This window comes from Scyliorhinus torazame, chromosome 14 (genome assembly GCF_047496885.1).
Source record: "Scyliorhinus torazame isolate Kashiwa2021f chromosome 14, sScyTor2.1, whole genome shotgun sequence".
Classification (NCBI taxonomy): domain Eukaryota; kingdom Metazoa; phylum Chordata; class Chondrichthyes; order Carcharhiniformes; family Scyliorhinidae; genus Scyliorhinus; species Scyliorhinus torazame.
The window spans coordinates 132,061,959-132,087,215 of record NC_092720.1 but is presented as its reverse complement, the minus strand read 5'-3'; the positions used below and the strand labels follow the sequence as shown (position 1 = coordinate 132,087,215).

General features: G+C 49.9%; 1 protein-coding gene across 3 annotated transcripts in view; it reads right to left on the bottom strand.

Annotated features, from left to right (window-relative positions):
* Nucleotides 1-25,257, bottom strand: part of ankmy1 (ankyrin repeat and MYND domain containing 1) — a 285,915-nt gene that overhangs the window by 176,871 nt on the left and 83,787 nt on the right. For all 3 annotated transcript variants that reach the window (XM_072474914.1, XM_072474912.1, XM_072474913.1), the window contains 4 exons: nt 21,146-21,253; nt 8,153-8,284; nt 5,717-5,830; nt 820-985 (listed from right to left, as the gene is read on the bottom strand). In XM_072474914.1, the coding sequence (XP_072331015.1) occupies nt 820-985; nt 5,717-5,830; nt 8,153-8,284; nt 21,146-21,253 (520 nt within the window). The remainder of the gene's footprint in view (nt 1-819; nt 986-5,716; nt 5,831-8,152; nt 8,285-21,145; nt 21,254-25,257) is intronic.

Sequence of the window (25,257 nt, the reverse complement as noted above, 5' to 3'; positions counted from 1 at the left end):
CAATTTATCATAGCCAATCCACCTAACCTGCACATCTTTGGACTGTGGGAAGAAACCAGAGCACCCGGAGGAAACCCACGCACACACGGGGAGGATGTGCAGACATCCGCACAGACAGTGACCCAAGCCGGAATCGAACCTGGGACCCTGGAGCTGTGAAGCAATTGTGCTATCCACAATGCTACCGTGCTGGTCTCCTGAAGAGCCGTCATTAATGGACAGTTGGACAAATTAGGGGAGGATGCTGTTCTCTGTGGGTTGGAGCCAGCGTTTCAACCTGAAACACTGAGGAAATATACTTTCTGATCCCAAATAGAGGGAGAAGGGGTGGGCAATCCCCAAACATGGGGGAGGGGGGGGGGGGGGTGAAATCTGCTACTGATGTCTAAGGCCATTGCTTCTTCAAGGAATTCATCATGAATACCAGTCCACGATTTACATCCGTCCTATCGGCCAGTCAGCTTGCGGTTACTGGTGGATTCACAACCTGAATCCTCCCATTTCCCACTGGAAGGGGGTGGCGGCATCAGGCAAAAAATCAGGGAATTCCATCTTTAGCTGCTATCTCTGACTTAGCGAGACACTGTAGTGTGGAGTTTGAATCTCCCACCAGGCCCGTGAGCTTCGGGTGAGGGCCCTGATCACAGCCCACTGAAGGCAGATCCTCGTTCACCCTGAGGTTCCCCTGGTGGTTCATCTTAACGGCGCCTAAACCTGGAGGAGGCTCTGGCACACACTGACCTGCCTGGGAGGCAAGTCTGAGTGAGAAGAATTCAAGCCAAAACTCAGATACAGTGTCAAAGCCACGTCTCTCCTTACTTTGTAAGCTTTGCTGTATGATGTCATCAAACCGCTTCCGTTCTTTGCTGATGGAAAACTTTCGAAATGGTTGGCTCAGATAGTTGAGTAGTTCGTGCCGGGCGTTGAAGGTTTCGCGTTCTTCGGGAGTCAGGGCGTGGTAAGGTGTCTGTGCTATTTTTGAATCCTGCACACAAAAACAAGATGGAGGTCTTTAATGTCACGCAGCCAGACTGGCCACATTCAATCTGCCGCGGGGCAAGGCATTTCAGATTGTTTCCTGTTTCCAGCAGAAGGCAATAGGTATTGGTCAAGAATGAAAACTCTCTTGTCATTTCCCAACACCTACTGGGAACATCCCTCCGACCCAGAAGCCCTGAGGATACTTGCATTCCTGTGATTTCTTAAAAATTTAATTTAAGGAAATTGGACATCACTGGCTGTGCTTTGACACTTGAACTGAGTGGCTTGCTCGGCCAATGTAGAGGGTATTTAGGAATCAACCACATTGTCCTGAAGTCACATGTAGGCCAGACGAGGCAAGGGCAGCAGATTTCATTCATGAACCAGATGGGTTTTTATGACAATGGATTTATGCATTTAAATCCAGATTCTTTTTTTTTTACTGATTTCAAATGTCACCCTCTGCGGTTCAAACCTTGATCTCTCTAGAGAATTACCCTGGATCTCTGGATCATTAGTCCAGTAACAATACCACTGCAACACCTGTTACCTGGCAGAGGTTAAAGTAGCTCTGCCTGATACCACAGTGCAGGCTGAGAATGCAATCTCCCTATGATACAATTCGCAGCAATACTTCACCAACAAGTGAACATAATGGGCGGGATTCTCCAACCCCCGCCGGGAGGGAGAATCGCCGGGGGTTGACGTGAATCCCGCCGCCGCCGCCCTCACAATTGTCCCACCCCCCAAAAAGCGGCCCGGCGTGAGTCGCGCCGCCCGCCTCGGAGAATGGCGGGGTCCGGCACGACTCAATGGGCGCCGGGGCCGCCCGAATTCTTCGGCCCACGATGGGCTGAAGTCCCGCCCGCCTGTAGCCGCTCCCACGGGTGTAAATCAGAGTAGGTCCCGTACCGGCGGGACCTGGCGGCACGGGCTCCGGGGTTCCTGGGGGGTCTGGGGGGATATTGCCCCAGGATGTGCCCCCACGGTGGCCTGGCCCGCGGTCGGGGCCCACCGATCCCTGGGTGGACCTGTGCCGTGGGGGCACTCTATTCCTCCCGCATCGGCAGTTGTGGTCCTCCGCGATGGCCGATGCAGAAGTGAATCCCCGTGCGCATGCGCCGACTCGCACCGGCCAGTGGAGGCCCTTTGGCGCCGGTTGGTGTGGCGCCAAGTCCCTTTCCCGCCGGCCGGCGGTGTGCAAACCACTCCGGGGCTAGCCTAGGCCCTGAAGGTGCGGAGGATTCCGCACCTTTGGGGCGGCCCGACGTCGGAGTGGTTCACGCCTCTCAGTCCTGCCAGGACCCCCCTCCCTGCCGGGTACGGGAGAATCCCGCCCAATGTGTTTATGGCCAAACAACACTCCATGCCTGCTTGATTCACTGCGGGGGAGGTGGAGGCCTAGTGATATTGTCACTGGGCTAGTAATCCAGAGACCGAGCGTAATGATCTGGGGAACAGGGGTTCGAATCCAACCATGCCAGATGGTGGATTTTAAAAGCTTAATAAAACATATAGCTTATATAGAACATATAGTGCAGAAGGAGGCCATTCGGGCCATCAATTCTGCACCGACCCTCTTAAGCCCTCACTTCCCCCCTATCCCCGTAACTCAATAACCCCTCCTAACCTTTTTGCTCACTAAGGGCAATTCATACTGGCCAATCCATCTAATCTGCACGTCTTTGGACTGTGGGAGGAAACCGGAGCACCCGGAGGAAACCCACGCAGACACGGGGAGAACGTGCAGACTCCGCACAGACAGTGACCCAAGCTGGAATCGAACCTGGGACCCTGGAGCTGTGAAGCCACAGTGCTATCCAGTTGTGCTACCGTGCTGCCCAGAAAACATCTGGAATGAAAAGTCTAATGACGACCATGAAACAAACCATTGTTGGCTGTGGTAAAAATATCCTTTAGGGAAGGAAATCTGCCGCCTTTACCTGGTCTGGCCTGCATGTAACTCTGATGTGCCCTCTGACATGGCCAAGCAAGCGCCTCAGTTGTACTCAATCAAAACAAAAGGAATGAAACAAGATGGACCACCATCGACCGAGGCACCAGGCACAGCAACAGCAATCCCAGCCTTGCCAACCCTGCAAAGTGCTCCTTCCTAACATCTCAGGGCTTGTGCCAAAATTTGGAGAGCTGTCTCACAGGCTAACCAAGCAGCAGCCTGACATAGTCATATTCACGGAATCTTACCTTACAGGTAAAGGACCCTGACACCACCATCACCATTCCTGGGTACATCCCACTGGTACAGTGGTATACAGCCAGCAGGGAGTCGCTCAGGCAGTCCTTGGAAAATAGAGTAACATTCGGTGCAATGTAATAATGGGAAAGCTGGGAGTGCTGGATGGAAAGATTGAGCAGGGAGGAACACATACCCCTGGAAGCCACTGCTAACTGAACAGGAAAATCCACACTCAGAAATCAAGCCGTCCCATGAGAACTAACAAGGAAAATAAGTCAGGAAAATGCATGGAGCATGCTGGAATGGAACAGGACGTCAGTCAGTACCTGAAGAGAGGACAGGCAAGTTAAGGTCCCAGATCACAGGCACTACATTACAACAACACATTTAATACATTTGCACAGCACCACGAGTGGAAAGACTTGCATTCCTGAAGCACCATTCCCATGTCCCCATGATGCTTCACAGCAAGGTCACACAATCAGCAATGGAATAACGAGCAGACAATCTGTTTTTAGTGAGATTTGTTGTGGGATACATTTTGGCCGTGAGTAAGGGAATCATTAGAGACCTCGGGGGGGGGGGGGCTCCCTGCCCTTTTGTGAGTTACCCCAGGCCCAAGGATGACTCCCAGGCTCAGAGGTATGAGTCATGGCCAACCACAGAATCAGTGCATTTTCAATGGTGATGGGAGCCATGCTGCTTGAAACAAACCTGTTGGACTTTAACCTGGTGTTGTAAGACTTCTTACAATGGTGATGGTGGAAGAGCTAGAACCTCGAGGAGGAACTCTTATGTTTTTATAATGATATAAAGGAACAAATCATTCATAAGGGAGCGGGTAAACATGCTGTGGATTCATTTATTGAGACTAGGCATATGAGGGCAGATAGGCATGGGCAGAAAGCCTGAAGAAATCAGAGCTGTGCTGTGTTCTGTTCATGGGCAGTGAACTGTGAAACTAAAACTGGATTGCATGGCACATTTCTCCTCTAGTCATGTTATGCTGCCATCTTTTAAAGGCATATTGCAGCATCAAAGAAGTAAAACAGTTTACATGTTCATGTTTAGCTACAATTAATGAATCTATGATTATAGGTAGAAGTAATCTGCTGATACGCCAGATCTTGTAATGGTAACTTTGCCTGGAAGTTTTAGTTACTCACAGTGATCTGTAGGATTGTAGTCCTTGGATGCTGGTCTTGATTTCATTCTGGATCTGGTCCTAGATGCAATAGGGTTATACGGTGGTTGAGGAGCTGGAATGGATCTGATTTGTCCTTGGTTATGTCTCAACATTCTGCCTTTGTGTGCAATGATTCCACAGGACCTTGGTTCTAAACAAACCCTTGTCATTTGGCGGGTTGCCTAGTACCTTCGATAGGATCCTGGATGCAAACTTGGTCCAACTGTAAACTTGGCAATTCTGTACCTGCCTTTTTATTGTGGACATAAGTCATCTCTTGCATTTGGAAAATTGGTTCCCTAGTTTCTGCGAGAGTAGAATGGGTAATTGGTTTGCGCTGGTCTGCCAAACGTGAGCTCCAACAGTAATGGATTAGCTTCACTCTCAGGTGTCACTCTCAGATGTAACATTGCAATGTGTAGATCTTGTTTGGTCTGTCTAGATTTGAGAATTAGGGATTTCATCGTGTGAATTATTCGTTCAGCTAGGTCTAGGGTAATGAGGAGAAGAAATAGTGTGATCGATATTCCACTTCTCACACATATCCTGGAATGGTTTACCAATAAATTGAGGTCCGTTATTTGTAATAATCTCTCTAGGCACACCAAATAAACTGAATATTGCACTTAAAGTGACGTATTGTGCAGTTGTTGAATAAATGGGTTCCTTGGTACAGTAGTCGATGATGACAATGAAGTCTGTGCCCTTTACACGAAAGAGGTCAGATGCGATTTAGCATCAAGGATGAGTAGGAACTTTATGTGGAATCAGTTGTGCTTTGTGTTGACATGCCCCTCACCTCTTGCCGATGATCTCAATGTCATTGTTCATACGCGGCCAATAGAATGTCCCTCCTTTGAATCTTCTCATCCAGCCTGTCCCATGTGAGTGATGAGGTTTTTGAAGAATATCTGGTCACAACGTTTCTGATATGATGACCTGCCTACCTTTAAAAATGACATTCCTGGGAGATATCTAACTTTGTCTCAATAAGGCTAAAGTGGTCTTGCTTCTGTCCTTGGGCAGATCACCATTACAAATACTGGTGAAGAAACCAGGGAGAATCAGCAGATTATTTTTTACATCTACCAGAGAGGGCAAACAGTGCCTCAGCATCATTGGAGCATTGGCTAGGTTGTTCGCTGAAATCTCGGGGGGGGGGGGGTGATTTGAACTCGTGACCTTCGAAGTCAGATGTGAGATTGACATCACTGACACATCCCAGGGTCAGGGTGGTGGAGATTAAGCAGAGGTGCAGGGGTAGGGGGGTGTATAGTGAAAACTCCACCAAGGAAATGGACCATGAGGAGCTTTAACAAATGAAGAGAGAGTATGAGGCTGATGATGACTACCTGATAGTATTTGTGGTATCCGTAATCCAGAGCTGTTCCTGTAACTTGACCATCCGGAGCCTTAAGCGTGATGGGCATCAAGATATTGGCATTGGCAGTAAGTAACTTGTCGACCTAGGAGGAACAAGACAGTGTAGCAAATGGAAAATTACGGCAGCCATTTTCTGTTGCCCTCTTCAACCACCTCTCCTGGGGATGCTGGGGAGAGCTTTGATCTGTCTCTAACCCAAGATTGATCCTGAGACGTTGTGTCAGCTGGGGGCTGCAGCCTTACTAGACAGTGCCCAAAAGATGCATTCTAAAAGCACATCCTGTAAAGGGTCAATATTTGTAGCTATCCACCCTCCATCCCTATGCTCTCCAGCAAAAGAGGGGAGGAGCTGCTCTCCAAAGGCAAGTTTGTAAATCTGAGCTAATGGCTACATTCAGTGAACAGGGGTCCAAAGAGATTAGGAATAGTCCTGACAGGAGGTCAGGGCGACTTCAACATTGTTGAAAGGAGAGTCACGTTCCCGTAGCTTTTTGCCTTGCACTAATTCCCAGTTATTTCTCCATGAAAAAGGCACAAGTAATCAGAGGTGGCTTGCCAACCAAACGGCATTCTTTTCACCTGAAGTATAAATTGTGTTTGTCGGAAATTTAGAATTCTTGCACTTGTTCTGATGAGTGCAAGAGGACAAGCTTTGACAACGTGTCTCTCTTCAGCATTATTCAGAGTCTGTTGTACTACGAGGCTGTTTTTTTGCCAATATCAGGTAGGGAATGAATGGCAGTCACTACAATGAATGCGATTGTGCCTCCTCTTAAATCATAGAATCCCTAAATGCAGAAGGAGATCATTCGGCCCATCGGGTATGCACCGACCCTCTGAAAGTGCATCTCACCCACGCCCAATTCCTCACCTTATCCCTGCTATCCTGTAGCCCCACCTAACCTACACATCTTTGAACACTAAGGATTTAGCATGGCCAATTCGCCTAACCTTTTTTAAAAGTTCATTTTTACGCGTTGTGAGCATTACTGGCTAGGCCAACATCTGTGCCTATCCCTAATTGCTCTTGAGAAGGTGGTAGTGAGTTGCCCCCTTGAATCACAGCAGTCCATGTGGTGTAGGTACACCCACAGTGCTGTTAGGGAGGGAGTTCCATGATGTTGCCCCAGCGACATTGAAGGAATGGCGATATATTTCCAAGTCAGGATGGTGAGTGACTTGGAGGATAACCCCCAGGTGGTGGAGTTCCCAGGTATCTGCTGCTTCTGTCCTTCTGGATGATAGTGGTTGTGGCTTAGGAAGGTGCTGTCTGAGGACCCTTGGCGAGTTCCTACAGTGCATCTTTTAGATCTACATACTGCTGATACTGTGCATCGGTGGTGGAGGGTTTGAATGTTTGTGGCAGGGGTGCCAATCAAGGGACTGCTTTCTCCTGGATGGTGTTGAGCGACATGAGTGTTGTTGGAGCTGCACTCATCCAGGCTAGTTGGAGTATTCTATCACACTCCACCACACAAGACTTGTAGATGGTGGACAGGTTTTGGGGAGTCAGAAAGTGGGTTACTCGCCCAAGGATTCCTAGCCTTTAATCTGCCCTGGTAGCCACAGGATTAATGTGGCTAGTCCAGTTCAGTTTCTGATCAATGGTAACCCCGAGGATGTTGATTGTTGGGGATTCAGCCATGACAGTGGCATTGAATGTAAAAGGGCGATTGTTTGATTCTCTTTTATTCAAGATGGTCATTGCCTGCCACTTGTGTGGCATGAATGTTACTTGCCACTTGTCAGCCCAAGCCTGGATATTGTCTAGGTCTTGCTGCATTTGCACATGGAATGCTTCAGTGTCTAAGGAGTCACGAATGGTGCTGAACATTTTGCAGTCATCCGCAAACATCCCCACTTCTGACCATATGTAGGAAGGAAGGTCATTAATGAAGCAGCTGAAGATGGTTGGGCCAAGGATGCTATACTGAGGCACTCCTGCAGTGATATCCCGGGACATCTGCGCACCTTTGGACTGTGGGAGGGAACCCATGTAGACACAAAGAGAACATGCAGACTCCACACAAACAGTCACCCAAGGCTGGAATCGAACTTGGGTCCATGGCCCTGTGAGGCAGCAGTGCGAATCACTGTGCCACCGTGCCACTCTTTCTGTGGGGAATCACCTTGCTTTCACTTGCTGACCTCCATGAATACCAGCACAGGGACACAAAACTTGGGAGTCAAAGAGCCCAGCCTTGATCGAGCATTCCTCAGGGTAACACTTCTGACAGAGGGCCATTAGGTGCGCATCATTAAACCTGCTGGTCCAGGTGTGCAGGGTTAGTCTGGGCTCTGGATTCTCCTCCTATTTACCTGCCCAGGGGGCCTCTCTGTTTTATAGCACAACAATGGACTATCTCCACAGACGCCACAACGTGCCCCGCTTCGTTGACACTTACCAGCGTCAGTCTTTTTGTCAGGCTTCTCTTCTGCTCATATGTGGTGTTGAGGGCCGCACACAATGCACTCCCCACTCCCTGAGTGAGTGCCAGGTTTGGGTCAGCCCCATTGGCCAAGAGCTCATCCACTGCCTGTGTACAGTTAAAGGACAGAGAGAGAGACACAGAGTCATAGTCAGAATGTTGTGAGGGTTCCTGCCTCCCTCACTCCTTCAGGCAGCGAGTTCCAGATTCTCACCGCCCTCTGGGTGTAAACGTTTCCCCTCAAATTTCCTCAAATCCTCTGGCCCTGGTCTTAAACCTGTGCCCCCGGTTATTGACCCCACTACTAAGGGAAAAGGTTTCTTCCTATCTACCCTATCTATGACCCTAATAATTTTGTACACCTTGATTAGGTGCCCCCTCGACCGTCTCTGCTCGAAGGAAAACAATCCCAGCCTATCCAACCTCTCTTCATAGCTGAAATGCTTCAGCCCAGGCAATATCCTGGTGAATCTCCTTTTCACCCCCTTTAGTGAAATGACATTCTCCCTATAGAGTCGTGACCAGAACTGCACACAGTACTCTAGCTGCGGCCTAACGAGTGTTTTAAACAGCACCATCATAACCTCTCTGCTCTCATATTCTATACCTCAGCTAACAATGGCAAGTATCCCATATGCCTTCGTAACCACCTTATCTACCTGTCTTTTTGCCTTCATGGTTATTTAGACACTCAACCCAAGACAGATCCCTCTGGTTCTTTGTACTTCTTAATGTCCTACCATTCATTGCCTTGTTAGTTCTTCCAAAATGCATCACCTCACACGTTTCAGGATTAAATTTGCCACTGTTCTGCCCATCTGACTAGCCTATCTATATCATCCTGTAATCTAAGGCTTTCCTCCTCACTATCTACCATAACAACAATTTTCGTGTCATCTGCAAACATACTGGTCTTACCCCCCAAATTCTCATCTCGATCATTAATGTACGCTACAAACAACAAGGGACCCAATCCCAATCCCTGCAGTGTACCACTGGACACAGGCTTCCAGTCACAAAAACAACCTTCGACCCTCTGCCTTCTGCCACTAAGCCAATATTGGATCCAACTTACTAAATTTCCCTGGATCCCATGGACGTTTACCTTCTTGATCAGTTTCCCATGTCAGACCTTGTCATAGAATCATTGAATTTACAGTGCAGAAGGAGGCCATCCGGCCATCGAGTCTGCACCGGCCCTTGGAAAGAGCACCCCACTTAACCCCACGCCTCCACCCTATCCCCATCACCCAGTACCCCTACCTAACCTTTTTGGACACTAAGGGCAATTTAGCATGGCCAATCCACCTAACCCGCACATCTTTGGACTGTGGGAGGAAACCGGAGCACCCGGAGGAAACCCACGCAGACATGGGGAGAATGTGCAGACTCCACACAGACAGTGACCCAAGCCGGGAATCGAACCTACGACCCTGGAGTTTCCTTCCCTAAAGGATATTAGTGAGCTAGATGGGTTTTTACCACAATTGAGAAGGCTTCATGGCTATTATTAGACTTTTAAGTCCAGATTTTTTACTGAATTCAAATTTTACCATCTGCCAGCAGCACAGTGGTTAGCAGTGCAGCCTCACAACACCAAGGACCCGGGTTTGATTCTGGCCTTGGGTGACTGTGTGGAGTTTGCACGTTCTCCCTGTGTCTGCGTGGATTTCATCTGAGTGCTCTGGTTTCCTTCCACAGTCCAAAGATGTGCAGGTTAGGTGGGGTTATGGGGATTGGGTGGGGAGTGGGCATAGGTCGGGTGCCATTTCAGAGGGTCTGTGCAGACTTGATGGGCCAAATGGCTTCCTTCTGCACTGTAGGGATGCTATGGGATTTGAACCCGGGTCCCCAGATCTTGCCCTGGGTCTCTAGATTACAGGTCCAGTGACAGCAGCATTAAGCCACCACCTCCCCATCACCCAGACTGGCTCAGGACATCACAGCTAGACTGGGGCCTTGGTGAGGGAATCAACAAGAGTCAAAACTTATTCTATCCTCACCAATGTAACTGTTGCAGGTGCATCTGCCTTGGCAATATCAATATAAGGGACCACAGCACAGTCATGTGGAGACACAGTTCCTTCTTCATATTGAGGGTATAGAAGTTTACAGCATGGATAAACTTCTATATGGGTATGTTGTGTGTCATGTGTTTAATTTAATGATCTTTATTGTCACAACTAGGCTTACATTAACACTGCAATGAAGTTGCTGTGAAAAGCCCCAAGTCGCCACATTCCGGCACCTGTTCGGATACAATGAGGGAAAATTCAGAATGTCCAATTCACCTAACAGCACGGCTTTTGGGACTTGTGAGATGAAATCGGAGCACCTGGAGGAAACTCACGCAGACATGGGGAAAACGTGCAGACTTCGCGCAGACAGTGACCCAAGCGTGACTCGAACCTGGGACCCTGGCGCTGTGAAGCAATAGTGCTACCCACTGTGCTACCGTGCTGCGTTAAATGGAATACACTTCGAACAGATCTAGCAACTCAAGGTTGAGCATCCATGAGGTGCTGTGGGCCTTCGGCAGCAGCAGAATTGTAGAATCTGTATCCTCAATTGCAAAAATGCGGAGAGAGAGGAGGACCCAGAGAGTTAAAACAGCAGGGGAAGGGAGTGCAGTTTCAGAGTGAGAAAGAGTGTGGTGAGAGGGTGACCCAGTGAGTTAAAACAGTGGGAAAAGGGAGAGGAACTTTAGCGTGAGATAGAGCAGGTGAGAGAGGCTGGACCCAACAAGGTTAGTGACTGTTCGGTGATTCTTTCTCTCTTCTACCTTTCTGACTTTGGAACTGAAGGCGAGGTAGGGTACAGAAATGGAGGGTAATAAAGATTAGTGGTATAAGTAAAAATAAATTGAACTTCTAAATGAAATAAATTCTAATTAAATAAAATCAGGATACAGGGCCAGTCTATGTGCTGTGAGCTGCTACATATGGGATCTGATGGGAAACTCAAATCTGCATCCTGCCTACCCTCCGATATCCTATCACCCCTTTGTTAATCACAAATCTGTCCACATCGCCCATAAAAATATCCACCATCTTTTCAGGAAGAGAGTTCCAGAGACTCACTACCCTCAGAAAAATATTCTCCCAATTTAAATGGGTAAGCTTTTATTTTTAAGCAGTGACTCCTAGTTCTCGAATCCGCCACACAAGGAACATCTTATCCACATAATAATAATCATTTATCTTCACAAGTATGAAGTTACTGTGAAGGGCCCCTAGTAGCCGCATTCCGGCGCCTGTTCGGGTAAGTCGGTACGTGAATTGAACCTGCGCTGCTGGCCTTGTTCTGCATTACAAACCAGCTGTGTTGCCCACTGAGCTAAACCGGCCATGTCATAACCCTCAAGATCTTGCATGTTTCAATTAAGTCTCCTCTTATTCTTCTAAACTCTAGTGGATACAAGCCCAGCCTGTCCAACCTTTCCTCATCAGGCAACCCACCCATTCCAGGTATTAGTCTGGTAAACCTTCTCTGAACTGCTTCCTTAAATAAGGAATACTCTACACACTACTCCAGATGTGGTCACACCAGTGCTAACATCCCTACTTCTGTACTCAATTCCCCTCACAATAAACAACAACATTCTGTTAGGCATAGAGTCATAAAGTTTTTGCAGCACAGAAAGAGGCCCTTCGGACACTTTGTGTCTGCATGACCATCAAGCACCTATCCATTCTAATCCCATTTTCCAGCATTTGGTCCATAGCCTTATATGCTATGGCAGTTCAAGTGCTCATCGAAATGCTTTTTAAAAAAGATGGATTGGCCATGCTAAAATTGTCTCTTACGTGTCCAAAGATGTACAGGTTAGACGGGGTTCCGGGGATAGGGCAGGGGAATGGGCCTAGGTAAGGTGCTCTTTCAGTGGGTCGGTGTTGGGCCTCCTTCTGCACTGTAGGGGTTCTATGGAAATGTAAGGGTTCCCGCCTCTATCACCATTTCAGGCAGTGAGTTCCAGATTCCCACCACCCTCTGGATGAAAAGGATTTTCGTCAAATCCTCTCTAAATCGCCTGCCCATTATCTTATTTTATTTTATTTTTTAAAATATGTTTATTCAAATTTTTCCAACAAAATTTTTTAACAAACACCCCCCCCATAACAAAAAGAAGAAAGAACACAAACACCACAATCAAAAATAATAAACTACTTGTACATTGGGTTTCTCCCGCATATATTAACCCCCCCATATGACATTCAAAAGTACCCTTGGGGAAACCCCCCCCCCACCTGCCCAAATACCCCCCCGAAAGAGACCCCCCCTCTCTCTCTCCCCCCCGCCCCCCCCGGGTTGCTGCTGCTGCTGACCTCCTCCTAGCGCTCCGCGAGATAGTCTAGGATCGGTTGCCACCGCCTGAAGAACCCCTGCACAGACCCTCTCAAGGCAAACTTTATCCTCTCCAGCTTAATGAACCCTGCCATGTCATTTATCCAGGTTTCCACATTGGGGGGCTTCGCGTCTTTCCATAATAGCAAGATCCTCCGCCGGCTACCAGGGACGCAAAGGCCAGAATACCGGCCTCTTTCGCCTCCTGCACTCCCCGTTCATCCGTTACCCCAAATAATGCCAACCCCATCTCGGCTTGACCTGGACTTTCACCACCTTGGACATAGTCCTCGTGAAACCCCTCCAGAACCCATCCAGTGCCGGGCACGACCAGAACATGTGGACGTGATTCGCCGGGCTTCCCGAGCACCTCCCACACCTGTCCTCCATCCCAAAGAACCTACTCAACCTCGCCCCTGTCATATGCACTCTGTGAGTAACCTTAAATTGTATTAGGCTGAGCCTGGCGCAAGAGGAAGAGGAGTTAACCCTACTCAGGGCATCAGCCCACAGACCCTCATCAATCTCCTCCCCAAGCTCCTCCTCCCACTTGCCCTTTAGCTCCTCTACCGAAACCTCCTCCTCTTCTTTCATCTCTTGATAGATCGCCAAAACCTTGCCTTCTCCGACCCATACACCCGAAATCACCCTGTCCTGAATCCTCTGTGCCGGGAGCAACGGGAATTCCCTCACCTGCCGCCTCACAAACGCCCTCACTTGCATATACCTGAACGCATTTCCAGGGGGTAACCCAAACTTCTCCTCCAGCGCCCCTAGGCTCGCAAACGTCCCATCTATAAACAGGTCCCCCATTCTTCTGATCCCTGCCCGATGCCAGCTCCGAAACCCCCCATCCAGCCTTCCCGGGACGAACCGATGGTTCTCCCGAATCGGGGACCAAACCGAGGCTCCCATCTCGCCCCTATGCCGCCCCCAGATCTTCAACGTTGCTGCCACCACTGGACTCGTGGTGTACCTTGTCGGCAAGAGCGGCAGCGGTGCCGTCACCAGCGCCCTCAGGCTCGTGCCCCTGCAGTACGCCATCTCCAACCTCTTCCACGCCGCCCCCTCTCCCTCTATTACCCACTTACGGATCATCGCCACGTTGGCTGCCCAATAATAGTCGCACAAATTCGGCAGAGCCAGCCCCCCCTGTCCCTGCTACGCTCCAGAAACACCCTCTTTACCCTCGGGGTCTTATTTGCCCACCCGAAACCCATGATGCTCCTACCTACCCGCTTAAAAAAGGCCTTGGTAATCATAATGGGAAGGCAATGGAAGACAAAGAGAAACCTCGGGAGGACCATCATTTTAACCGACTGTACCCTGCCCGCTAGCGAGAGTGGCAGCACATCCCATCTTTTGAAATCCTCCTCCATCTGCTCCACCAACCCCGTCAAATTGAGCTTGTGCAGGGCCCCCTAGCTCCCAGCCACCTGGATCCCCAAGTACCGAAAGTTCCTTTCCGCCCTCTTCAACGGTAGATCGTCTATCCCCCTTCCCTGGTCCCCTGGATGCACCACAAAGAGCTCACTTTTCCCTCCGTTGAGCTCATAGCCTGAGAAGTCCCCAAACTCCCTTAGGATCCGCATGACCTCCACCATCCCCTCCACTGGATCTGCCACATACAGCAACAGGTCGTCCGCATACAGCGACACTCGATGTTCCTCTCCCCCTCGGACCAACCCCCTCGATTTCCTGGACTCCCTTAGTGCCATGGCCAAAGGCTCAATTGCCAATGCAAACAACAAGGGGGGCAGGGGACACCCCTGCCTCGTCCCTCGGTACAGCCGAAAGTGCTCCGACCTCCGCCGATTCGTAGCCACACTCGCCACCGGGGCTCTATATAGGAGCCTGACCCAACTGATAAACCCCTCCCCAAAACCAAACCTCCGCAGCACTTCCCAAAGATACTCCCATTCCACCCGGTCGAAGGACTTCTCCACGTCCATAGCTGCCACTACCTCCGCCTCTCCCTCCACCGATGGCATCATAATCACGTTGAGGAGCTTCCGCACATTAGTGTTTAGCTGCCTGCCCTTTACAAATCCCGTCTGGTCCTCATGAATCACCCCAGGGACACAGTCCTCAATTCTCGTAGCCAGCACTTTTGCCAGCAACTTAACATCCACATTGAGGAGTGAGATCGGTCTATACGACCCACGTTGCAGTGGGTCCTTCTCCCGCTTCAGAATCAGCGAGATCAGCGCCCCGTACATTGTTGGGGGCAGGGTCCCCCTCTTCCTTGCCTCATTGAAAGTCCTCACTAACAACGGGCCTAGCAGGTCCACATATTTCCTATAAAACTCGACCGGGAACCCATCTGGCCCCGGGGCCTTCCTCGCCTGCATGATCCCCAATCCTTTAATCAGCTCCTCCAACTCAATTGGCGCCCCTAAACCAGCCACCTCCTGCTCCTCCACCCTCGGGAACCTCAGTTGATCCAAAAATCGTCGCATCCCCTCTTCCCCCGCTGGGATCTCAGATCTGTACAGCTCCTCATAGAAGTCCTTAAATACCTCATTTAATCTCACCGCGCTCCGCACCGTATTCCCCCTGCTATCCTTAACTCCACCTATCTCCCTCGCTGCCACCCTCTTACGGAGCTGGTGTGCCAGCATCCGGCTCGCCTTCTCCCCATACTCGTACGTCGACCCCTGTGCTTTCCTGCACTGTGCCTCTGCTTTCCCTGTGGTCAACAGGTCAAACTCCGTCTGGAGGCTTCGCCGCTCCCTAAGTAGTCCCTCCTCGGGGGCCTCTGCATAGCTCCTGTCCACCCTTAAGATCTCCCCCACCAACCTCTTCCTCTCCCTGCCCTCTCTCTTCTCCCTGTGAGCCCTGATGGAGATTAACTCTCCCCTGACCACCGCCTTCAACGCCTCCCAGACTACCCCCACCTGCACCTCTCCGTTGTCATTGGCCTCCAAGTATCTCTCAATGCACCCTCGCACCCTCCCACACATCTCCTCATCCGCCAGTAATCCCACATCAAGACGCCACAGCGGGCGCTGGTCCCTCTCCTCTCCTAACTCCAGCTCCACCCAGTGCGGGGCGTGGGCTGAGATGGCTATGGCCGAATACTCCGTTCCTTCCACTTTCGGGATTAGCGCCCTACTCAAAACAAAAAAATCTATCCGGGAGTAGGCTCTATGTACATGGGAAAAGAATGAGAATTCCCTGGCCAGGGGCCTAGCAAACCTCCATGGATCCACTCCCCCCCCCCCCATCTGGTCCATAAACCCACTAAGCACCTTGGCCGCAGCCGGCCTCTTCCCCGTCTTGGATCTGGAGCGATCTAATGCTGGATCCAGAACCGTGTTGAAATCCCCCCCCCATTATCAAGCTTCCTGCCTCCAGGTCCGGAATCCGACCCAGCATGCACTTCATAATTCCGGCATCATCCCAGTTCGGGGCGTATACGTTTACCAGTACCACCCACGTCCCCTGCAACCTACCGCTCACCATCACGTATCGACCTCCATTATCCACTACTATATTCTTGGCCTCAAACGACACCCGCTTCCCCACCAGTATTGCAACCCCTCTGTTCTTCGCATCCAGCCCTGAATGGAATACCTGTCCTACCCATCCCTTTCTCAGCCTGACCTGATCTGCCACCTTCAGATGTCTCTCCTGAAGCATAACCACGTCTGCCTTCAGTCCCTTTAAGTGCGCGAACAATCGGGCCCTCTTCACCGGCCCGTTCAGTCCCCTCACATTCCAAGTTATAGCCGGATTGGGGGGCTTCTCACCCCCCCTGCCTACTAGCCATCTCCTTTTCTAGGCCAGTCACGTGCCCGCGCCTCCCGCCCTCCAGTCCCCCAGACGGTGGACCCCCGCCCCGACCACCTCTCCTATTTCCAGTTCCCCATTGGCCAATGCAGCAGAAACCCTATAACCCCCCCCTCCCCCCCGCTAGATCCATATCTAGCTCTTTTGCTCCCCCCATAACACTCCCATAAGTCGGCTGACTCCTGCTGACCCCGGCCTCTCCCGCCTTCCCATCGACCCCCCCAGTGTGGAAATCCCCCCTCCCCCTCCTCCCTAGCAGTCAGTGTGCGCTCCTCCGACCCCCACCGCCATCCTTCCCTAGCGCGGGAAAAAGCCCGCGCTATCCTGAGCCGGCCCTGCCCCCTTTGGCGCAGCTCCTTTTGCGGCCTTATCTCAATTCCCCCCTCCCCGGGCCTTCCCTCCCTCCAACACCGGCGCCCACACTCTCCCCATCAAATCCCTTCACCCATCCCCATCCAGCACCCAACCAAGGGAACATTCCCTACACGTAGTTAAAACCATATATACAGCAGACGTCCCTCCTGCAACCACAGACCCTCAATTTGAGTCCAACTTTTCAGTCTGTATAAAGCTCCAAGCCTCCTCAGGCGTTTCGAAATAGTGGAGCCGATCGTGGAATGATACCCACAATCGCGCTGGCTGCAGCATACCGAACTTCATCCCCTTCCGATGGAGCACCGCCTTGGCACGATTAAAGCCAGCTCTCGTCTTGGCCACCTCTGCACTCCAGTCCTGGTAGATTCGGATCTCCGTGTTCTCCCACCTGCTGCTCCTCTCTTTCTTGGCCCATCTCAAGACACATTCTCTATCCATAAAGCGGTGAAACCTCACCACTACAGCCCTTGGCGGCTCGTTGGCCTTGGGTCTCCTTGCCAGGACCCGATGAGCCCCATCTAGCTCCAGGGGGCTTGAGAAGGCTCCCGTGCCCATCAGCGAATTGAGCATCGTGCTCACATATGCCCCAGTATCGGGCCCCTCAACTCCTTCAGGGAGACCCAGAATCCAAATATTCTTCCTCCTCGACCTATTCTCCAGGTCCTCAAATCTTTCCGCCCACCTCTTGTGCAGCGCCTCGTGTGCCTCCACCTTCACCGCCAGGCCCACGATCTCATCCTTGTTCTCCGAGGCTTTCTGCCGCACCTCCCGGATCGCCGCCCCCTGGGCCCTCTGGGTCTCCGCTAGCTTCTCAATCGCCGCCTTCATTGACGCCAGCATTTCTGTCTTCAGCTCCTCAAAGCAGCGTTTAAGAAACTCCTGCCGCTCCTGCGACCACTGTGCCCATGCTGCTTGGTCTCCACCCGCCACCATCTTGCTTTTTCTCCCTCTCACCTTTCGCTGCTCCAAGATCCCTTTTTTCACTGCTCCACTCCTGGTCCAATCCATATACTGTCAGGGGGACCTTGCTGTCACCTTCCCACACTGGAAGCGGTCGAACAAGTGCCGTTGGGGCCCCTCTCGAGAGCCCTAAAGTCCGTTCCCTATAGTGTGGTGACCAGAACTGCACACAGTACTCCAGATTCCTCTGCATCTCAGAGCTCTGCGATCTCTCACCATTTAGATAATGCATTCCTTTTTCTATTCTTCCTACCAAAGTGAACAATTTCACATTTTCTCACATTATACCCCATTTGCCAGATCTTTGCTCATTCACTTAACCTATCTTTTTGTAGCCTCCTTATGTCCTCTTCACAACTTACATTTCTGCTTATCTTTGTATCATCAGCAAATCTGGCAACCATCCCATCCATCCCTTTATTCAAGACATTTGTATAAATTGTATCCCATAAAGGTTTCAGCACTGATCCCTGTGGCACACCACTCGTTACATCTTGTTAACCTGAAAAAGACCCATTTATGCCTACTCTCTGTTTCCTTTTAGCCAGCCAATCGTCTGTCTATGCCAACATGTTACAGCTTACACCATGAGCTTTATTTTCTACAATGATCTTTGATGTGGCACTTCACCAAATACCTTCTGGAAATCTAAGGACAGTACATCCACCGGTTCCCCCCCCCCCCCCACACTTATCCACAGAACATATTACTTCCTCAAAACACCCCAATAAGTTGGCTCTACCAAGTCTCCTCTCGGCCTTCTTTTCTCTGCACCTATTTTAGAGTTTCTCCATTTATTTTAAATAGTCTCTCCATATTCTTTTGAAATATTCCCATTTGGAGAGCAGTTTTGGGCCCCGTATCTAAGGAAGGATGTGCTGGCTTTGGAGGGGGTCTAGAGGAGGTTCACAAGAATTATCCCCGGAATGAAGGACTTGTCATATGAAGAGCAGTTGAGGACTCTGGGTCTGATGGGAGTTTAGAAGGATGAGGGGGGATCTCAATGAAACTTACAGAATAGCAAGAGGCCGAGATAGAATGGATGTGGAGCAGATGTTTCAACTGGGAGGAGAAACGAGAACCCAAGGGTACAGCCTCAGACTGAAGGGACGATCCTTTAAAACAGAGATGGGGAGGAATTTCTTCAGTCAGAGGGTGGTGAATCTGTGGAACTCGTTGCTGCATAAGGTTGTGGAGGCCAAATCACTGTCTTTAAGACAGAGAGGTTCTTGATTAATAAGGGGATCAGAGGTTACGGGGAGAAGGCAGGAGAATGGGGATGAGAAACATATCAGTCATGATCGAATGGTGGAGCAGACCCGATGGGCCGAATGGCCTAATTCTGGTGTTATGGTCTTCCTGCCAAAATGAATCACCTCATGTTTCTCTGCATTGAACTTCATCTGCCACTTGTCTGCCCAATCTACCAACAGCTCTAAGTCCTTTTTGATGTTGAAGACTATCCTTTTCACAGCTGATAATGTTTCAATGTCCGTATCATCTACAAATTTTGAAATCATGCCCTGAACCCCATATTCTATAACTCCATATATCAGGAAGAACAAGGACCTGACACTGAACCCTGGGGTACTCCACTATAAATCTTCCTCCAATCTGAATTGATCACTACTCCCGATTTCCTATCATACAGCCAATTTTCTTTCCAAGTGCAAAAGTCAATTAGTGCAAAAGGTCAGGCAAGGTATTTGCAACCATTTTCCATCAGAAGTACCAATTGGATGATCCATCTCGACCTCCTCTGGAGGTCCCCAGCATCCTAGATGTTGAGCTAATTTGATTCACTCCACATGACATCAAGAAATGGGTGAAGGCACTGGATACTACAAAGGCCCTGACAAAGGAAATTGGTGAATTGCCAGGAGAATTATGTGGGATGGGGGAAGTTGTATTTTTTTAAAATTTAAAGTACCCAATTCACTTTTATTCCAATTAAAGGGCAATTTAGCGTGGCCAATCCGCCTACCCTGCACATCTTTGGGATGTGGGGGTGGTGTCCCACACAGACACGGTGCGAATGTGCAAACTCCACACGGATAGTGACCCGGGGCCAGGATCGACCCCGGGTCCTCGGCGCCCTGAAGCAGCAGTACTAACCACCTCGGCACCGTGCCACCCCGGGGGAAGTTGCATTGACGGACCCAGACAGGGGAAGATATATTGTCGGACCGGGGTGCTGGTGATGTTACTGATGGATTTGGGGGAGAGTTAATGACTGGTATTATCCCCCTGGGCAGTTTGTGTTACTTTATTCACATGGGGCCAAACAGGGTGGATACTGAAATGCATTTGAATTCTGTTATCCTGTTCATATAACTCTAGAATCTTACAGGTCAGAAGGAAGCTGTCATTCCAGCTCTGCCAATCTCTGTTCAGGCTAATCTGATCTGAAAAGGACAATGCCAGCTTCTGTGAGTAACTGAAATGCAGCGTCCCCTGCCATCACTCTGGTAACTCCACTCCCTCTCCTCTCAACACTTTTAAAGGTTGAGTGAGGTCCCAAATATCCAACTTTACAATAAGTTCAACTGTCTGCACGGAAAATTCATTTTGAACTTACCAAACACCCCGTCAGCCTCAAAGGAGAATCATATTGGCCTCGAAACCTTAACTCTGTTTCTCTCTTCACAGATGCTGTCACAGACTGGCTGAGTTTTTCCCCAGCATTTTCTGTTATTTATTTTTGTCAGCTGTAGCACTGACTGCTGTCACTAGAGGGGACTAGCATTTCCTGTACTTATACATGATACACCAGCACCATCGTGTGGCCGATACTTAGTCCTGTAGGACTCAAGACAATCATTAAAAAATGGTGGAGCCATTCTGGTCCACCCCGAGGTCCCAGCTAACCCTCCAGGCGCCCATCTGATCATATTCATGCCCCTCTGCCTTGGAGGTGTCAGCGAGTTATTTAACTTGCTTGGCATTACACTGCCGTGTTGGGTATTTTGATGCACAAATGATCCAACACGGCTGTAGATGGTACAACTCTGTTTTATTGTCTTAACAACGACAACTACTAACTGCTGGCTTGGGTACGTGCTTCACCAGCTAACCTGTGGACCCAGCCCTATCACTATCTTAGTGAGGCACTCAGCACATGGTGTATGTCTGAGTGGCGCGCTGTGAGCTCTGTGCTCTGAGCTATCTCCTGGTAGAATGAGCGGGAACTGTGGTGTTCCCTGTTTTATAGTGCGTGTGCTCTCACTGGTGATTGGCTGCGATGTTGTGTGTGTGCTGGTTGGTCCAACTGCCTGTCCATCAGTGTGTGTGTGATTGCACCATGATATGTTAATATGGATATCATGACATACACCAAGTCATTTGATGTACACACAATGTTCAGCAAGAAGTGACATTAAATCCTGATAAGTGGTGGGGACACAGATGATCAGGAAATGTTCACTGTCTGCCATATTGTAAGGGGAAGGCGGGCAAATAGTGAGGAACAGTTTCAAAGCGCTTTAAGAGAATACTCACCAGGTCGTTTCCACTGGCGATTGCCAATGACAGAGGTGAGTGGCCACTCCATAACAGGTTGGGATTTGCTTTGTGTTTCAGGAGCTGACGAACAATTTGATGTGCGTACTGAAATTAGACATCATATTCATTGTCAGTGGACACTGTGAACTGACCAGCGACACTCAAACCACCCGCACGCAAACCTTTCACAGTAGTTTCACAGTGAAGATTCCACTGATAATATTCACACCCCTGAATCTTAACCATTTAAAACGGGTGGATTTTGTTGAGCGGGGAGTGTTGTTGTTTAAAACTTTCAAACAGTCTCCAAGTCTGAATGCAACCCTTTGCTTCTGGGAGACCAGACAAGGGTTGAACTTCCAGGTCGCTGACAGGAAGTGATTGCTTTTTGCAATATTTTAAAGACAGTCTCTGATTGAATCAATAAAGCCCCTCACCCTCTCTTCCCCGGGGGTCGGTTACCTCCTCTCCCTCTGGACCAGGGATCAGGCCGTCCCGTCCCTGCTCCCACTGCAGCTAGAGGCTTCCTTCTCCGGGGGCAACTACTGACTCGGGCGTGCTTCCAACCCCACTGGAAGGCAAGCCCTCATAAACCAGTCTGTTCTCCTGGAGGAGAACATCTCAGGGCAAAACTACACACACCCTGGAGTCAAATCTCCACGGCAAGTGGGGCAACGTAAGCCTTTGGGATTCCCAACAAAGCCGCGACACTCGCTCCACGTCTCCTTCAGGCCCACCCCTCCTATGCGGCTCAACCCTGTCAGAGAACCAGCTCAGCCTGGAATGTGTGACAACGAATAGTCTGAACCCACCCCCTGTGGGTACTGGGACCCCACGGTCGGCATCGTCCCCAGCTCCTGAGCCCACACAGGGCCACAGTGCGACTGCTGGAGTAACGTCATGTGAGGTGGCCTAGTAATTGGCCACATCTGCATTTGCCGTCCAATTAGTTGCTGTAGGCTTTCCTCTTCAGGAGTGGGGCCTTAGGGTGCTCCTGGGCCCCTGTGAACGTTGTGCCTCCTGGTGCTGCCAATTAATTCTGCTACCCCAAGGGCCGCTGATCCTCCCGCAGGTTGCTGCCGCTGCACAATTGCCGTGCTCCTTACACAGCGAGGGAGCACCAGGAAGGTGGCAGCGCTGGGCAAAATGGCCCTTGATCAGTGCCTTAATTTTTCTCCTTGCCTGCCCCCTGAAGCCACTTTTTGTGGGGGGTGGGCAGCCGGTTCGAGTGGCGGTTCACCTTGAAGGAGATGTTGCCCGATGGTGGAACAGGGGTTCTGCTGGAGCTTTCCCGGGTCTCACTGCCGCCGACCCCCATCTCAATGGGGGCTGAGAGAATTTTCAGTATTGGAATTGAGCCGCAGACAAGATCATTTTCCTAATTCTGGGGCCCGCGGCCTTGCAAGGCCGCTCTGCTTTGTTGCATCGCAACATTGTTACAGATAGGTGCACCAGTGCCAATCCCAGCTCCAGTGTTGTAACCTTGTCCTTCCACTATGCAGGCAGCATGAAGTCAACTCAGTGGAACTGTGCACCCAGTGATCTATAACGTTACCAATGAGGCCACTGAGGAAATGGAAAAGGGAATTATTTTATTGAGTTATTCTTATGGCCATCACTTCCTGAAATTGGCTGGGCATTAGAAGTGTTCTGCCCAAGCTCATGGAGAGGAGGGAGGCCGATGTCGTGGCCTTCGCCTCTCTGATTGCAAGGCGGCAAATTTTGCTGGAGTGGCCGTCGGCATCACCACCGGAAGTAGCGGCATGGTTGGGTGACCCGTACGACTTCCTGTGGTTGGAGAAGGTGAAGTATGAGTTAAGGGGCTCAGCAGGAGAGTTTGAGAAAAGGTGGGGGATGTTTGTGACAATGTTTGAAGAGCTGTTCGTCGTGGGGGGGGGGAGGGGGGGGTGGTTGGGGTTAGGGGGTAGGTGGTGGGGGGGTGAAAAAGGGGGAAAGTCTGTACAGATTGTATAGTTGATTGTTGGGAAGTATGTTTCCTGGGTTGTTTATTGGCTGTAAGCGGCTTCCCTGTGGTGCACTTGACAAAGGAAGGTTCAGACGTGGAGATAACTTCAACACGTTTATTAAACTATTTACACTTCTATTACTCGGGTTCGACACTACTGCTAATCCTACTATAGCTACCCAGACTGACTAACCAGTTGCTGCAATCCACGTGGTGGGAGTGATATTTAATCAACCCTGTGTCTGTACTCACTGACTGTCTCCACTGGAAAGAGACAGATCATCTGTGTGGTGTCCTTTATATATGGGTTGGTGTAATGCCCTCCTGTGGTGGTGTCACCTCTGCATGTATCGTGAATATCCATTGGTCGTGTTCTAACTAACTGATCTATTGGTTGAGTGTGTGTGTGTGATGTATCTGGTGCTCCCTCTAGTGTCTAGCTAGCCAACATGCATTTACATTGATGCACATCACCACATCTCCCCTTTTTTATATGTTACATATTTTCTGTACACTTTGAGAAAATTGAACAAAGAACAGGTAGATAGGTTAAGGTATATACAAGTCATGGGAACAGTAATTAAACAATAAGTCCAAATCATTCGTGCGAGTCCAAAAACTATCAATCACCATGGTCAAATGTCTCTCTTGGTTATGAACGCCATCCACGTCCCTGTGCCACAGGAACCAAGAAGTAGTCAAATCACTTTGCTGTCTGATTTGGAGTCCCTTTCTTTTTCGATGTTTGTGATGGTGCTGTCGGATAGCATCTTGTAGCTGATAAGGTGTTGACGTTGAAGAGGTACCATCAACAGTATAATTCGAGGTCATGGATGTGCCATATGTTGAAGTTGGATAAAACTGTACATATTGGTTCTGGCCACGTGCTGTGCGGGAAGGGTGATCCTGCTGAGAACCGCTGAAGCTTGTCGAATTGGAAACAGAATTGCTGCTCGCATAAATACCTGGTGATGGTGTGAAACTAGAACCTTGCATCTGATAGGAATATGCCATCTGGCCAGGCTGGGGGGGTAGCAAATCCTGGGCTAAGGCATTCAGTCTGTGGTGCAGATTGTGCTTGCGGTAGTCCTCCTTCAATCTTGATTCCATTAGTGGGCAATCCTTAGTGCTGGCCTGTTTGAGAATATGCTGCATAGACTGCTTGCTGCTGCATGCCTGAATACTGGGTTTGTCCAGCATGAGCTGTCATTGGCTGCACTGCTGGTGTGGAAAAAATGTGTGGATATAGCTGTGGTGAATATTGGTGTATTCCTCTTGGACTGTAGCCGCTGCTTGTTATTACTGACCCAGTGTAATTGTTAAGGGATCCATCTCCTGTCGTTGTGGCATCTGCTGTCACCCTGAGCATGCCATCACTGAGGTTGCGGCACTCCCTGTCTGGAGTAAAGTCCGGCTTACGTGAATCAGAGTCGGCGTTTGGTTGCTCCCCATCTGGAGTCTGGTCTGTTTTAACTGAGTCAAATAAAGAACAAAGAACAAAGAAATTTACAGCACAGGAACAGGCCCTTCGGCCCTCCAAGCCCGTGCCGACCATGCTGCCCGACTAATCTATAATCTTCTACACTTCCTGGGTCCGTATCCCTCTATTCCCATCCTATTCATGTATTTGTCAAGATGCCCCTTAAATGTCACTATCGTCCCTGCTTCCACCACCTCCTCCGGTAGCGAGTTCCAGGCACCCACTACCCTCTGCGTAAAAAACTTGCCTCGTACATCTACTCTAAACCTTGCCCCTCTCACCTTAAACCTATGCCCCCTAGTAATTGACCCCTCTACCCTGGGGAAAAGCCTCTGACTATCCACTCTGTCTATGCCCCTCATAATTTTGTAGACCTCTATCAGGTCTCCCCTCAACCTCCTTCGTTCCAGTGAGAACAAACCGAGTTTATTCAACCGCTCCTCATAGCTAATGCCCTCCATACCAGGCAACATTCTGGTAAATCTCTTCTGCACCCTCTCTAAAGCCTCCACATCCTTCTGGTAGTGTGGCGACCAGAATTGAACACTATACTCCAAGTGTGGCCTAACTAAGGTTCTATACAGCTGCAACATGACTTGCCAATTCTTACACTCAATGCCCCGGCCAATGAAGGCAACCATGCCGTATGCCTTCTTGACTACC